The sequence below is a fragment of the Melitaea cinxia genome, chromosome 8, assembly GCF_905220565.1.
Source record: "Melitaea cinxia chromosome 8, ilMelCinx1.1, whole genome shotgun sequence".
Taxonomy (NCBI): Eukaryota; Metazoa; Arthropoda; class Insecta; order Lepidoptera; family Nymphalidae; genus Melitaea; species Melitaea cinxia.
The window spans coordinates 6,146,437-6,164,024 of NC_059401.1; the positions used below are offsets into that span (position 1 = coordinate 6,146,437).

General features: G+C 31.5%; 1 protein-coding gene across 1 annotated transcript in view; it reads right to left on the reverse strand.

Moving 5' to 3' along the window:
- Positions 1-6,538: 6,538 nt before the first annotated feature.
- Positions 6,539-17,588, reverse strand: part of LOC123655489 (headcase protein) — a 55,891-nt gene continuing 44,841 nt past the window's right edge. The window contains exons 3-5 of the mRNA XM_045591267.1: positions 7,676-7,864; positions 6,791-6,979; positions 6,539-6,709 (exon numbers count right to left, since the gene is read on the reverse strand). Of these exons, the coding sequence (XP_045447223.1) occupies positions 6,539-6,709; positions 6,791-6,979; positions 7,676-7,864 (549 nt within the window). The remainder of the gene's footprint in view (positions 6,710-6,790; positions 6,980-7,675; positions 7,865-17,588) is intronic.

The following is a 17,588-nucleotide window of genomic DNA, read 5'->3' on the forward strand; positions in this document are numbered from 1 at the left end:
TTTCAAGCACTTAACCGTTACGCTTAAATTTAATCAATTGGCGTTTCTCTGAGCTTCTTACCCTATCCATCTTAATTTTCCTTCCATATTTCAGAAAAATTGTAAGTAAACGAGAGATCATAGCAAAATACATATACGACACGACCACACCCATTGTTAATATTAAAGTGTGTAGATAACCAGTATACTCGTACCTACACGAGAAATGAAGGAAAATGTAATAACACGATTAATTATTCATTCATCCAAACATACCATTTCTTAAAATGAAAAATTATATGTTAAATTGAGATGCTTTCAAAAGTCAAGTTATATGATAACTGCAGAAATGACAATTAGGAAATTGTTTTTGAACAAAAAGTTGCAATAAAATAACTTTTACAAAGCATCCGAAAAACTCACGTTACGTAAATTAGCTTAGCCTAGACATAATGGACCTTGCTCCGTAAGTCTCGTATCAAGAAGAAATCTCAATAGTCCGCAGGCCGAATGATCGTTAGAACATTCACGGCATCGGTCAAGACTACTTCTTAAATTCCAACGAACGGGCGGTCTTTTACAATATCTATTATCGCTGTGATACACGCACGAGTTCGTGACTCGTTTTGTCTTACAAAAATACTACATCTAGGTTTTCAGTAAAAAAAGTACATTACTTGATGTTATTTTACGAATTTACACATTAATAGAAAAAACGTTATCCCTAAATTACTCTTTATCGTTACGAAAGTACAAAAATTATTTATTAATACGTACAAATAATGACACTCATACCCTGATGCACCCCGCGCATTATGTAGTTAACGTTAGTCTAATTGCCATGCAATAACTTAATTATTATCATTAACCAATTCGTAACATTATCACCAATGAAATCTTTATAACCACAATTCTTTTTTTACTTTATTTTCGACGACTGGGTCACAAATCTTAGGTATTCGGTGTGAAATTTTCTTCGTAACTGGATGGAGCAAACGCATTAAGAAAATAACATAGATTTAATGAAATACATAAGCATTATATTTGGTTGAAATACGAGGACTTTTCTGATTCATTTTTAAATTACAACTGAATAAAACGAATTTATAAACAATGCTAAAAAATTAATAAACACACAAATTTTTAGAATATTATCGTCTAGGCAGTCTTTTGGTTGTGTGCGTTTGCTCTTAAAATGGTCGACATCCGACTTGGGATTTTTCAGTTAATGCTGAAATATCACTTATCATCTCTCATCGCATTTTTAAGATAAAAAAATATCCTGGTGCTAAAAATTTATCGATGGCATCATATCGTACCATAACACTAAAATTGATAAATGCGATGGAACGCGATGTGTAAGCCCTAAACTACAAAAGTTAATACAAAATGTTTATACATACAACTACATTAGTGTAGAAAACATCGAGTATCAAAATATAATTACCACGTTGATTTGCATCTTTCACTAACCAATAACAGCCGTATACTATATTCAGCCAATGCGTTGGAAATTTTGAGCGTTTATTACTGACGCCGGGTATCGGATGCCTTATATTGGCATTATGGCAGACCAACGGAGTCTAAAAATATTCCCAGCTCACACTTCACTCCCATTATGGACAATGCTAAATTGTTTTTTTTTTTTTATTTTTTATTACGAATGATCAAGTAGTCTACATTTTAAGATAGAAAACGTTTTTGAATAGAAAACTCCATTGATCTAAATATTTGCGTCATTTAAATTTTTTGCTGTTTTATAACTATCAAATAGTTTATCTAGACTTACTTATTTAACATAGTTAAGAATGTGCGACCATAGTCTTCTTACCTATCACATTTTTGGACTGTATTATTTGGAAATTCAGACAAAAATTTAGATGAATGCCAATTACGTATAGCAAGGCAAGAAAAAATGTGAAGGGGCAGGGTTTTAAGAGTGAGAGATAACTAATAATGATAGTGAAACCGTTCTAAAAAAATAATGTTAATTTCTCATATCTATGCGCACGCGCGAACGTGTCTCTATGACCAGAAAGTACACGATTTATAACGAAACTCACCTTACACGAGGAAATCGAAAGCGATAAGTAATAATGAAAATAAAAAGAGATGACTTATTTAATATATGGCCACAAACACGCATCCCATTCACTCGTTATCGTTAAAGGAAATACTTATGACCCTAAATAAGAACTACCGTTGAAATAAGGTCCGATTAATCTAGGTTGAAAAGCAAGACACGACGCCTACTTCGGCATTTGTTATGCCAATGGTTATCTACTTATGGTGTGCTCCTACTATGTACTATACTAATATCATTTTATAAAATACGAGACCAAATAAAATGTATGTAAACTAATACAAGATATAGTTTCTATAATGATTAACAATTTTTCGCTCCTAATTTACAAACGTAAAACTAAATTTTCTTTAAAACAAAAAGTATAACGGTTAGTCACTTCTGTGAGGAGAAACGCTAGTGCGTTTCATTTAGGATTTACAGAAACTATTTCGTAAAGATTATCTAGATCACTGTTACCTTCAATATGTATTTGATTTACTTTATAAAATTTGCAAAAGTAACAAATTGTTTCTTTGTACTTTTAAGCAATTCACTAAATTACACCCCATTAAATTCAACATGAAGAAATTTGAATGTAGGTGTCTAAATAAATTGTCATTAGTTACAAAATTTAACAAATATGTGCAAATAAACTAAGAAGTTTGCAACGTTTGTGTAATTAATTATATTTATTCAAACTGAACAAATAACTAAGTGACTAAAATATGAATAATCAAACACATACTACGATTACGTTTCTGTTCTTTATGTAGGAAATGTCGAACTGCTCTGTTAACGTGACTCCAACCTACTCGTACATCTATACAACCTTGCATTTCGTAGCGGATTAGGATTGTGTTCTTTAATAACATCCTCTTTTGATGGAGCCTCGGTTATGTGATCGACGGAACTTTCAAATCAAGTATTGGGTATAAGATATACAAATATTCGACATAGGACAATTCTTAACGATATAAAGATTAAATTATTCATATATGATAATTCAAGTTAAAAGGTTAAATAAGTTACTCTACAATTACGAACGAACTTTAAAAAGGGGTAAAACAATATTTTATTTAAAGTTACGAATTAATTAATAACAGAGGAAGATTTAAGATTTAATAGGCAGTTATTAAAATACGTTTTTCCTTTATTTTTTGTACTCTGCAACTAAAAGTACTAATTGTATTTACGTTTAATTACATCTTAAATATAAAGGATAACTTTGAAACGTATTTTTAATTAAGGAGCCTTCTGACCAATATAATTATAAAATTTTCTATTTTAGTATCTAGAGAGGTAATGTTACATTTTATAAAATATTTAAAAGATCCTTTGTGTTTCGGAGGACTTTTATAAACTCGTAAGAGGATATTAATTTTCAATATATCGTAATTACTTTGAATTTGTACCGGAGAGAGGGGATAACTTTGCATGCTTCGCCTCATAATAATCCTTTCCTATGATAATACATATACGCTAGATGGCTCTGTATTGACTATTAAACAATATGATTCTATAATTTGTGTTGCTTTCGCTAAATAACCGAAATGTAATGTCATTTCACTTTTATTTGTACATGGCCACCATCAGATGATCTGGTTCTTTTTTTTAATATTTTCCTAAATATACCAACAACAGCTCGTCATATTTTTTTTTAATTTTTTTCAAATATTTTTTTATTGGATACATACATTTATTTAAATGTACATTAATTAAACTTTTAAATATAATTCTATATTCGAACGAGCAAACTTCGATAAAATTAAAATTGATTAACATATGTCATGACAGTACATTTCGGTGGAATCGTTTAAAATAATTAGGGATTTTTGATATTGTTGACATTATGTACTATCGATTTATGGCTAAACTAGAAATATGCAATAATATATCTCAATAAACACTTTGTAAGCATCTGCGTGTAGAAAAACTGCGTTATTTACAATCCTATACTGTGCTACCATATTTTCGATATATAATATTCTCAATCTTAGAGTAACTTTAAACGAGAATACAAATTAAAAAAAAAGCTTAGAGAGGTATTACAAGAACAATCACACTCGACGAACTGGCTACTAATACCACAAACATTAACTTACAATGCATTACAATGCATATGTATTTTACATTAAAAATACGATAAATACAAAAAAAAAAAGTTTCAAGATATGTAGCAACTAAACGAAAACATTAACTTAACTTTCAATTCAAGGAAACCAAATGACTCGGACAATTTAAGGTTTTTGGTCACATATTTTAGTCCAATAATTTAAATGAATTTTAGTTACAACAAACAATTTAACTGTAAATTGATGATCGGATGATAGTAAGCCAGTTCGCCGCCAATCAAACCGTGTCAGATGACAAGAATGGCGATTAATGAGGTGCAGTGATGCGGACGATGGCTAGATGAGGTGCGACAGGTGATGATACCCTAGGCTTTAAAACTACGCAACACGTATGAACAAACTCGTATTCAGTCCACGTACAATGTTTCAAAACGCAGTACACCTACCAAGTTATGAAACGAAAGCGATTACTTTAGTGAAAGATAAATGGCAGTTTTGTTTTTTTTTTTTTTTTTGAATAATGCAAAAATTTTCACCTATAAAAATCGTCAAGTCTTTATAGAATTATTGCCTACGTCGTGAACTTGGACCGTTCACGGATATCACTTTACCCTAATTTTGTAAACGAGCCGAACGAAGGTGAATCGCCACTAGCGAGTCTGTGATTGTTTATGGTACCACCGATGAGTACGGTATGGACGCAGATGTGACCAACGAGAAAGACCTTTACAGCGATGCTATATTAATCAGTTGGAAGTAAGATAATCCTGCTGGTATCTTGCTTCTGAAGAGAAGTCAGTGTAGAAGTACAGCTCGCTAGCAAGCGTCCACCTCTATGCGCCTACCTATCCGCACCACTTTGTCTCTATCCGCTATTTACTAAACACGCACTAGTACTAGGAATTTTATCACTTTTAATCACTTTTGCGAGTAATAAGTATCAAATGTATCAAAAATCTTACCTAAAACGTTAACGTTAAACATTAATGAGTAAATGTGCATCACTTATTCGCTTATTAAATGTCGAAGCGCTATTCTTACAAATAAATAGACATTCATGATAATTATAAGAAAAACCCTAACCTAAACTTATAGACGTAGCCAAATTTTTCATCTCAATAACAAAAGTACCGCTTGTTTCGTATAAATAAATGCTTCAGTGATAAGCGGACATTTATCTTACAAAATAATTTCTGTTCAAATATTGAGGTTATTTCATTTGATATGGCACGATTCCAAAATCTATATTTAAAAAAAGTTTCATAGAACTCCGCTGATCACTGAATATATTAATGATTTCAATAAAAACAGAACTTCTTAAATACATAATCTTACAATGATAATGTAATATTGACAAGCTAATCATATTATTGGTGACACAGCAATCACTTACAATTAATTTCCTCTACAATAATTAAGTGAAATGATATTATTTGTAAGTAGATGAAAATGATATCGAAGAAAATAACCTAATATGACATCCGCAACACTTACAGAACGCATGTGGCATTTGGTGGGAGAAAAGAAAAATCGCCATAAATCTACAAAAATATTGTATAACACTTAATGTTAAGTTTAAAATTTTGCTAAAATAAAACATAACTAATAAACTAAATTGAACTAAACAACACACCACTCAAACGCCCTATCAAATAGGGTTATTATAGTATCACTGTAATTTTAAGTAATAGAAAAAAAAATTTTTTGGATCCTTCAAAAGGAATATACCACCAACTCTTTTGCTCAATTGAAAATTAAAAAAAAAATGCAATTTCTGGTGTCATTACATATCCCTAATTATTATTATTTTTTTGATAAAATCAACATCTACCTATTTTACATCAACAAAGTGCAGAATAAAATTAAAATAAAATCAATAGTATGATCTAAACCGATACATAAAATTATTTTCAATAATACCAACTTAATTTTAACAAAAATTATTCCTAACGCCTCGAAGAGGTCACGTAAAAGTCCATTATATCAGTTACGTCAGAGGTCACACAAATACGGTTTACGCGATTTGGTTAAGGTAGTCGATGAAGTCGTTCGAGAATAGCTGGAGGTTCGATGGCTCAGCGACGGGGATGCGGTGAGGGGCGCTGCACGTATTTAGGGGAATCATCGGCCTCTCTACTGGCTTAGGCCGCAGTGTCGCTAAGTAACGTTCCGCAAGCGATTCTCCAAGGCTCATTGCGAGTGTTTCCGGACTCAAGCCAAGCAAAGACAACGACTCCGTTATGCTCGCCAAGGTCGGATTCAGGAACTTGGCAGACTCATCGGTTGTTTCAGGCGCGCGTGATGCCATGCTCGTATTGACGACTGGGCGCAACGCAGGCGGGGAAGCCCGTCGTGAAGGCGACGGCGCTAGTCCCCACGTTTCTGGGGGGGTGCCGGGGGAGGGCCCCGGCACCGCCGTTTGTTATGGCCACTGCTGGAAGAGCGGAAAAACCCGTTTTGTGAAACAGTATGAAAGCGGTTTCACGAAATGCGTGTCAACAATACGACAATGAGGGCATGTCACTGGGTGAGAGTAGTCCGAGTAATTGAGGCGCTGGTGAGGGTGCAGTAGTGGCTTGTAGCAGTTGTTACACTGTTGACAAAATGTTATTGTTAAAGCTTGGGTCACTGTTAACATTTCAATCTATATTCAAATTTCAATAATATAACCAACCTTCAATCTCTCAGCGCAACAGGGCGTTGCCATGAAGATGTCATAAGAGTACATTGTACCGAGAACAAGCGACGAGCCGTCCCACTTTTGTCCGCAGAATCGGCAACGAATCGTGCGTTCAGGGTCGCATCGCTCTAAGCACCCCATGCACACGCACGTTAGATATTGCGTGCGTCCTTCCACTTTCACCTGCATAACAAAAGTTTATTTTAATAAAAGTACACGAAAATGTATGTTTAAATCTTATGCATATGTATTTTATATAGATATATAACGTAATATTTATGTGTATAATCTTATATAAGTAGTTGTGTGTATATGTATATATGATGTATATGTATATGTTATGAATATTATTTAATTAGCTTTTTATTTTCAAGAATCTGTATGATATCTACATTACTGTACTCTTTTAGCCGGCTATGTAACATTAGTATTCACTATCACAGGTTTGCTGGAAGCGATCTATAAGTCCACCGTTGCTTACTAAATTTGTATATAAATAACTGTACAAAAATTTTAATAATAAATAATTATAAAGAATATAGATACATATTAGATGTTAAGGTAGGGAGACATGTAAAGCGAATAAGATACTTATTCTAACATCAAACAAAAACACGTAAGTATCAGTGAGCGCTCACATAGATGTCGTAATTCACTGAATAAACAAACGCAAGACGAGAAGTTTAAACCGACTTGCAAGAAAGTCTCTGTTATTTTGTTGACTTTTCTAAACTTCCACTATCTTATTTAAGTTAGAAATACAATTTAATTTCTTGCATTCCGTATAGTTGAAAGTAGCAAGTGTAACTAAAATGGAATCAAGTTCATTAGAAATGTTAATTTTTTTTTTTACACTAAAACATTAAATATTTAGCTAACCTCAACTGCGCTGCTGGTATGTTGTCGAGGACTAAGGAAGAAGGTTCCGTCAACCAGTGGATATCGGTCGAAAACGTGCAGAGTCTCCTTACACAGCGCACAAGACACGCGCGGCTTGTGTTGGCCGGCGAGCGTCGAGAGGATGAACAGCCTAGTGTCATCATTGCCGTGGTTACCCTCGTCTTCAATCTGTAACAAGAGAAATATATTAAGAACTACGGTATAAAAAAAAAACCAAATAACGGGTATACCCGTTATTTGGTTTTGCTTTTTATAAACTAATTTTTTTATGACTAGCTCATTGGCTCAGTTTGTAGTGGCCCTGCTTCCTGTTCTGCGGGTTGCGGGTTCGATTCCCGCCTGAGTCTGGGTGTAATATAATATTTGTATTTATATATTGATGTATTATTTCTATATATTTTTATCAAAAAAAAAAAAAATAGTTATAACAGTCGGCTGTTACCTGTAACACAAGCATTAAATTTCTTACCATAGGAACAGACGACCATGTGTGTATGTTATACGATATTCATTTATTTATTTTATTATTTTAGAGGAAAGGGTACCTGAGAAACTTTTGAAAAATAAGTATTTGAATAAAATGTTCCTGTCCGCTGTCTGCCGTCGCCACGGTCCGCGCCAAGAAAGGAACAACTGCAGCTCATTTTAGGTAGATAATTATTGACCAAAACAGCATTTCGTAGTCGAGTATTTCCTTCCCAAAACATGCCAAATTTTTTTATATAACAAAAAAAAAAACCTTCAGCTGTGTATGTTTTCGTTTTTTTTTGTATATATGCATAATTTTTGTTAATGAGTGTCTGAAAATGTATAAAAATATTAGGCTATATTTCTAGTTTTTGAAGACTCCCTACGATAATAGGAATATAAAAAAAAACCACGACATAGGGGCATGGACAGCTTATAATTTAGTCTCTTTATAATATAATGAAGAATCGTGTATTATTGGCGCGTTATTTTTACGATAACTTTGCGATTTCAATATTTTATACCACATGATTATATATTGTGACGAATGTATCCACCTAAGACACCACAGTGTCTCTCTCTTTGTAATAATCCAAGCAAATGACTGCATAAAGTTGAATAATGAAAGGCTGAAAGGCAATTATGCTGAATTCGGAGTCGAAGTCAAACAAAGGTTCCTAAGCACCGCAGAGATCGATTGTGAGCACAATTCGTTCACGTACGGGTATTTTGTGCAAGCGAGTGGTAATGAAATTTAACGAGTTATGGCCTGTGTTGTAGAACTTAATTATTAATTTTAGAAAATTGTATTTATATTATGTATGATTAGGAAAAATTTCTGGTTACGTCGTATTTAAAACTAAGATTGTCTTAATATTCGAGTTCTGTTTTGAAATGGTCAATCTGGACGTAAAATGCAGGAGACATACAATCGGTTAACGTCGTGCATGCCAGCATGTTTGATGTTAACATTCCTATTATTCTATTATTAGAATGACGTCATGACACCAGGAACACATAAAACGTCTCGGTGAGAGCGTTGACCTACGCGAACAAATACAGTATGATTTGCAATATAGAATAGTGCAGTTTGCCAAGATACGAGACGGGGTGAACCATTCGTCATCGCAAACATGAATGCAATGCCTAGCTCAGACGACATGTCTAAATCTAAATTTCAGCACAATTACAAACGAGATGATTAACGAAGCGATAACGACTCATCCATTTCCAAATTGGACTGGTAACAAGCCTGTCGTCCATTTTGTAAATGATAAATAACAGGTCAGATAAAACATCTGAGAAAGACGTGTGTGATTGATTCGTTCGAGCTATCTGCAAATTCATAAATAATTAATACTACATGGGGGTATATTTTAACATTTAAAAAAAATATTAAGATTGGAGGCAGACTTGTCAGCAAATATAATATTATACATTTGTTAGTGATGTTGTTCTGAATATAGTAAAAGAAGAATTTTTGACCGCAAAATAGATACTTACTTCTTTATTTAACTTCGAAACGGTAGTAAGAAAGAAGCAAGTAAGTCGATTTAAACGAGTACTGGTATTTTTATTTGAAGATTAATGAGCGACTAAATAATTTTATTAAGTTATATAAAATTTTTGTTCCGCAGCTGGTTGCGATCGATATGCCGCTATACTTAGTGCGATGAATATTCATAACTTGCACAATTTAGCACCTACATTTCAAGATTAATAAGCACTCTGAAAGTTAAAGACAATAGTTACACTGCAATAAATATTTTTAAACATTACAAATAAAATATATATTTGTTAAGATTAGTCCTATGGTTAATCTTAACAAATAAATATTTATGAAGTCTACACTTCACGATTGCAAGTGATGGACTTGTAAGGTTATTACTAGTGATACTGAAATTAAATGTACACCAAGAAATATTATCATTAATAGCATAATCAATATGTATAATATACCCCAGAGCAATAGTCAAATCAGATATATTTAACATTAATTATACTAATGCAAATACAGTTCGATATTTAGATCCTCCCAAAATTTAAACTTCGTTCGTTTGTTGTGTAGTTCAAACAATAAAAGCGACAAGTGGTCGTTTAGAAGAGGAGACGAGAGGAATAGAGTGTGCTTGAAGCGTTGTTAGTCGTCGACATGCCGCAAACGAATGTATACACATTAAAAGTTCCTAAATTGAAGGTGGTGTAATAATTAAAGAGATTTACGAAGGCTCTTGTTAGCTTTGGGATGCAGATTGACGTAAGTAATAAGGGGGAAGTAAGAGTTTAGATAATAAATATGAAGTATGATGAATTTAGTAGATATAATTAATTTAATAAAAACAAATATGTTTGACTTACGGGGGGAAATATTCGTACTAATTTCAATTCCTATGCCAATTGCTACCTTAAAAAATATTTTAATATTAATAAACTCTTAGTTTAATTTTAGTTAAAATATTTTTCACTGTATAATTTGTTGTGAGATCTGAGAACGTACATATTTTGTTTAATTAAAAACTGCCAATATATTCTTTAGAAAATTAATCTTTATACATATACTATAAGTGATATATTAAACTTCCGCACAAATAACGCGTCAAACTCGTGAGTCGTCGCGCTGACAGTCGCATAGAATTGCAATTTTTCAGCAGCGTTTCAAACAATATATCTGCTAGTGGATGGTATTTGTGGTGCCCAATACATTTATCCCGACGGCTGCATTGCGTTTTGCTCTATGTTTTCCATTGTCTGAGAGCATCGCAGTAATATTTTACTTTTTATATATGAAAATGTATTAAGAAAATGAATAACTCATTCTTTCAAATTGAATTGTTTTAACAAATATTTACTGTTTCTTTATATCTAGAATGGATATTACAATATCTCTCGTTCATAAAAAAATATATAGTAAATTATCTTTTTTTTTACATAATAAAAAGATCTGTTAAGTTATTAAAGTATTGTTAATTGTTTTCCTATAATTTGACCAATCCTTTCGTTGATCTTAAAATATTAATTAATTTTGAACGCTAACTCTGAATTGCGTACTTTAAATATGGAACTGAATATCTTCGCAGGAATATATGCATCCAGGGAATTTATTCGAGACGGGAATTTCTATATAAGATTCACCTGAAACGAAATTTCATATCACAAAAACGCGAATAAAGATTGTGCGAAAATTTAATGTTTCGTATTCAAGATATTTCCTCGCGTGAATTAGACTCACGTCTGAAATATTCCAAGAAAGGGCGGGCGTCGAAAATTCCATACTGTAACATTTTGAAACCGCTTATTAATCTTGCAAAACCTTGTATTTTATTTCATTAAATATTCTTGACATGCAATGACTCTTATCAGAATAACGTATTTGTATGTTGATTTTACCTTATATTATTTATATTCTTACATTATTACTAGCTAATAGCTTACACTCGCTTACACTCGCTTATACTCGCAACTTCGCCACCGTTGTTTTACGTATGTGCGTTAAAAATCTATATAAATATGTATTTCACTATATTCACTTCATTGTCTCCAATTCTAGACAGTATATTAAGGTGAAACAAAACTGTTTTCACCGCATCCAAATTTATGTTATAGATTTTGCGTGATGGCAGAACAAACATACTAACGTATAGAAAAAAAAAAATCTAAAAGTTATTATTTTAACAAAAATCTTGCTCTCAAAAATACCCATAGATATATTTCCTTACATATCTCTCAAGTAAAACTATCGGCAGTTATAATTTGATTATATGAAATAGAACACCAATTGCTTTCATATTGACAAAAGAAATTGAGTGCAAAGTTGTTCTACGTTAAAACTTTAATAAAAAAATTAGCTTGAAATTGATGTCATATTGTTAAGGTTGAGTTTGATAGTTGCGAACTTTTTGATGCGAGTTTGATTGAGCGTTCTGACAACACTTGCTGAAGAAACACTTTTAATAAAGATCGTGTAAGCGTCATTTTTCTGTCAATAAAGATGGAAATAAATGTTTGCTTCATAAAAAAAACTATTTTGAGTTTATTGGGTTTCGAAATTGACATACCTATATTAACAGTGACTGTTAGTGTAAGGCTGGACGTCCATTGCTGTTTTTCTTGCGTTTTATTTTGACACTTGCCAAATCAACCTTTAATACAAAACCCTCTATCGAAAAATCTGTTTTAATGACCCCCAAATCCTTAACCCTGTTCTTTCGAGCTCTACTATCTAGATATAGATAAGGTTTGAATTACGTTAAGTTGCAAACAAACGATATCATCAGAAAGATGTTTCTTGTTGCAATACTTTAAAGTTTTACTAGACATGAAGTTTACGTGGTACACGAGAATCTACTTAACTTTAATTCATTGTTAGATGTATTGTTGTGTCACTCAGTACCCATTTCATACTGTCATTAATTCTAATAGATAATGCCTGTTAGAAAGGTTATAAGGGTTTATTTATAATGCGATTTTAAAGTGAAAACAACATTTTAACAATATTAAGAGGTAAAAAAAATGTAATAAGGGTCTCAGCCGGTATGCTAGGTTTAAACTAAGTTTCTACCGCTTTCTTAGTCCCGAATTTTTCAGTGCAGGCAACAACTTTCTTGCATTATTTACATTTTAAAAATTCTTGTCAAATTTGGCTATGGAAAAAAATGTTTTAAAAAGAATCTGTTGGTAGACTTCTAAGACGTCATTAGATTTCAAACAATTTGCAAAAAAGCAAATTGGATGATAAATTTTTAATACTGCGTAACACAAGATGCAGTAAACTATTGCAATTGAACATTACAGATTATCATATAAGTACAGATATACTTGACTTTAACTACATTTAAAACTATAATTACTAATTAGCATAATAGTTGTATAATAGTGCACGTCGTATTTTACTTTTCGTTATCAAAGAACTAAGATACATTGAAATAAAATAAAGACGATAAAGTATCAACTGTGATCCAAGCTTCTATTTAAACACAACTAAAATGTATTTTACTGTCGGCGAACAAGATATATAAATGTATTTCGTTTGTCCAAGCGTAAAATGATACATAAATAACGCTAATGTGTGTATTGATGTAGGTCAAGGCACGCAAACTCGTGAGTAATTGTAAGTATTTACGTTAAACATTTCAGTTGATATGTTTTGTTTTGAAGCTTAAGTTATTTATTAACTAATATAAAGACTTATTTCTAAATAATATTTAAAATCATGGAATATTTTATACTAGATATTTCGAAACATACGAGTAGATTTTCTAGATAAATTTTATCTTACTTCACTCAATGTCTATAAATTCAAATCACTTTTTTTACTTTAATAATTTACAATACGAATACACACGAAATTTAGTGTAAACTATAAAATAAATAAATCTTAAACTCTGGACTCAATGTCTTTATTTGTCAATACGATAATAATAAAGCTTCTAAATTTTCACTAAAAAAATATCCATCATCTCTATTATTCATTGTATTTTTGAAATTTATTTAAAACATATTGTTCGTATGTTTTGTAGAATATATAAAATGCCTTTTAAGTCGTGAGATGTCTCAAAGTTCATTTAACCATTGATTTCAACTTAACAATGTATTTGTTTTCGAACATCCAATATCGTCTGTGCGTCACATTCGTAAATCGATATTGGTTTAATGCTATTTGTTCATTAGATCGAATACTGACAAAATAGTCTGAAATTTTTTGGATTTGTTGATTTAATAAACATCCAGTTAATCCTATAAATATCACTTGTGTGTACTTTGATAAATTGTATTTACGTGAACATCTTATTTTATTTACTTTATTGCACAATAATTGTACATATTTACAATACAAAACCTAATAAATGATTATATTCAACCTTTTTTTCTTTTTCTAATTTCAAACCTTGTCCTGACAAAGACACAAAAAATATCCCATTTTGTGCAGCTAAAGATATGAGCATATATACATTTAGGAGAATTATTTTTATTTATATGTAATTTAGTTTTTAGTGATGTACGTAAAAACCGTAATGGTGCAGTGGTTGAGTGAAGGCGTCTAAAACACCGACGGTTTGCGGGTTCGATTCCCGCTCGGGATGGATATTTGTATTTGTACAAATATTTCTTTCCGGTTTGGATGTCTGTTCTTTTGTGCCACGGAAAGCATGTTAAGCTGTCGGTCCCGGTTGCTATCATATACACCTGATAGTGATCGTTACTCGTAGTAGATAATATATAAGCCTATGCCTAGCAGTGGGATGTTACAGGCTGAATTGTGTTGTTACGAATTGTGATGTACGTAAATAACATTTTATTTTCAGATATACTGTCTTATCGTGTTTGCGAATCACTAAGCTCAGGGACGTGGTAACAAAGATTCCTTTAACAAAACTACGGCTGTGTTGATGCATGTGTCGACTTGTTGATAACGTGGACGACCACGTGCTGTTTCAGCTGAGTCAATATGATTAACCTAAGCGTATGATGAACCAGCCATGGGCACTTACTTCTGTACTTTACCTAATTATTCATTTATATAACACCCGTTCTGTTTGATACCTTTTTTATTAAGCCGTGTAGTTTATAATATTGTTTTATAACTTATGTTCTGGATAGCCTAGTCAATTACCAAGAGGTACATTATTAAAATCCGCTAGTTTTAGGGTAAATCGATTGCATACAAACACTTGCCGAATTCTTTTTTTACAGGTTTTAAAATGATACACAAGTACAACACCAGGTCAACATGTTGACACATAATTTTTTTTTTGTTTTTTAGCTCAAAATTTTACAATTTTTTTCTGCATACAGATATCAGAAACACGTGTATTATAGTTATCATATATAGATACCAGATATACGTAGATAATACGATTAAATTACATTTATTACGTTGACTTCTATTATAGGAACATTACAATGATCAGTAACAAACAAATTTTAGAATAACTCAGTAAGTAATAATATTTAGTTTCGGTAATTTTTATTGTACTAGATAGACAACAGATTAAGGGTAGAAATATTTACTAAGCATACGGTAAGAACGAAAAAGAATAATGGGCGGTAATCAAATGGGAACAAATCCAAAAATTATCAAGACAACGCCGTTGGTACCTTAAAAGATATCTAAAGTAATTTATAGACTACCTGATGTCATCTCCTAAAAAATTATCACATCGGATTTCAGTGTACGCTTTGCCGTTTTCATAATATGTACCAATATCTTTACGTAATAATGTTTGCTGTATATTAATCATTGTTTTTTTTTAAATAAGTATGTAGGAAAACGGAAATTTAAAATTTAATATTTTTATAATACGAAACTTACAGATAGTAGTTATGGAGCAATATTGATACAATACAATACAATACAAATACTCTTTATTGTACACTATCAGAGAAAAATTTTACACCGTAAAAGAAAATATAGACATGTACAAAAGGCGGTCTTATCGCTAAAAGAGCGATCTCTTCCAGACAACCTCTAGCATGAAAAGGACATGACAAGAATTAGACGGCATGGAAGTGTACATACATAATATATACATATAATACGTGAATATACATACATATCATACATTGATATAGAAACACATCGCAAATTAAGAAAAATGCGTAATCAATATACCCTACAAGTATTAGAAAACTTTCTTACTCACAAAATTCCAATTAATTTCCCAAATGAAATTGTTTGATTTCTCCGAAATTGAAACGTTGGATATTTTAGTATTTAATCTAATTTACTTCGTAGACAAAGACTTCGACTTTGGATAGACTTCGTCTTAGGGAATTAATTGACTGAGTATTTGAAATTTGACCTAAATTAGGTTCAGTAACTATATATTAAATGGATTATATCGTTGATAAATTAAATTAAATATTATCTATACGCGAGTATCTAGATTTTCTCGAAGACCTACATATAACATTATCATCGTAAATATCTAAAACCCAATTCGTCGATAAACGACACATACTTAACTGTATTTATTAATTTGAGGTAATTTGAAGGAGTACGAAAAAAGTATTATACCACCTTTACTTTTACAAGATCAATTTTAGGAAATTAAACACGTAATGTAAGATAAAACATATTTATAAGAAATAGATATTATTGAAAATATTACACAATCATAAATTCTTTATTAGAATATTATTACTGTCCACATATTAGTGAAATTTATTACAAACGCATAACTTTGTGAAGGAAGACAGGATAAATATTTTAAACTAAAATTGTGTGACAAATCTTGTATGTAAGGAATTAGAGAACTGAATTAACACCTAGACAACTTTTTATTCCAAAATTCCTACGGGATCGTGACTCACGCGGGACAAAACACGGGTAAAGCCTATGTGTGTGTATAAATATTAGTTTATTCAATTCACATGACCTACGCCAGCTCTTGGAATGTTAAGGACATCAGTAGAATTGTTGTAATGATGTAAGATTTAATTTATCGCTGATCGAACTAACAATAGTGATTCGTTAAACAAAGTAAACAACTATCATTAAATGTATAGCATTATGCATGCAAATTAATCAGAATAGTTTACTACTTATTGTGCTAATAAATTGAATCATTATCTTATTAAAATTAACATCATGGCTTGTATTGTTTTCACATATTTAATTGAAAACTTAATAACTATTAATAAACATATTGATTAACTTTTTACTTTTAAAATTTCGTATATGAATTTTTTATAAGTTCATAACAAAATTACTGAGGTCCGTTGTGAGGAATCCTGTGCCTAGGTTCGAGAAAACACACAGCTTCGAGACACAAACACCTAAACAACGTCAAACGTCTGTAGGTACCTATTATTGAAATAATTTATGTTGATCGATAAGAACTTTTTAATCGGAATTATTTCAACTCTTCAATCGAAATTTCACTTAAATGAATTTTCAACTTACGTTTAAGACACACGAGAAATTATACGAATCTGTGATTACGTTATCAGGTTCTAGTTAAGTATAAACCGACCGAGCAACGATAACCCTGCACTTCGTTATGTCACCTCCGAGAGTTATCAGCGGTGTTTTGCTAAGTTGCCAACAAATAGCCTTGTAAGCAATTATCATTGAAACGAAAATAAAGTGACAATATTGATAAAGTGAAAATAAACATAACGTTTTATCAAATAACCACGTTTCTGTACAATAACTTTGTAATGATTTTAACAATAGACCTCAAAAACGCGAAGTACTTACCTGATAGTTTACAAATTAGTTTCAAACAAAATTAGCATACATAGGTAATTAGGTAGATATGTAAGTCAACGCTTAAATGAAACGAAAATAGATTATAGTTTAAAAAAAACTAGAAAACCACGCTTTTATATTTTTAGTTACAAAGAGTTTATATTACAGTAGTAGAAGATCAAACAATCAATCATAATTAATTACTTCAAAATAAAAAATTTATAAAATTAAAGT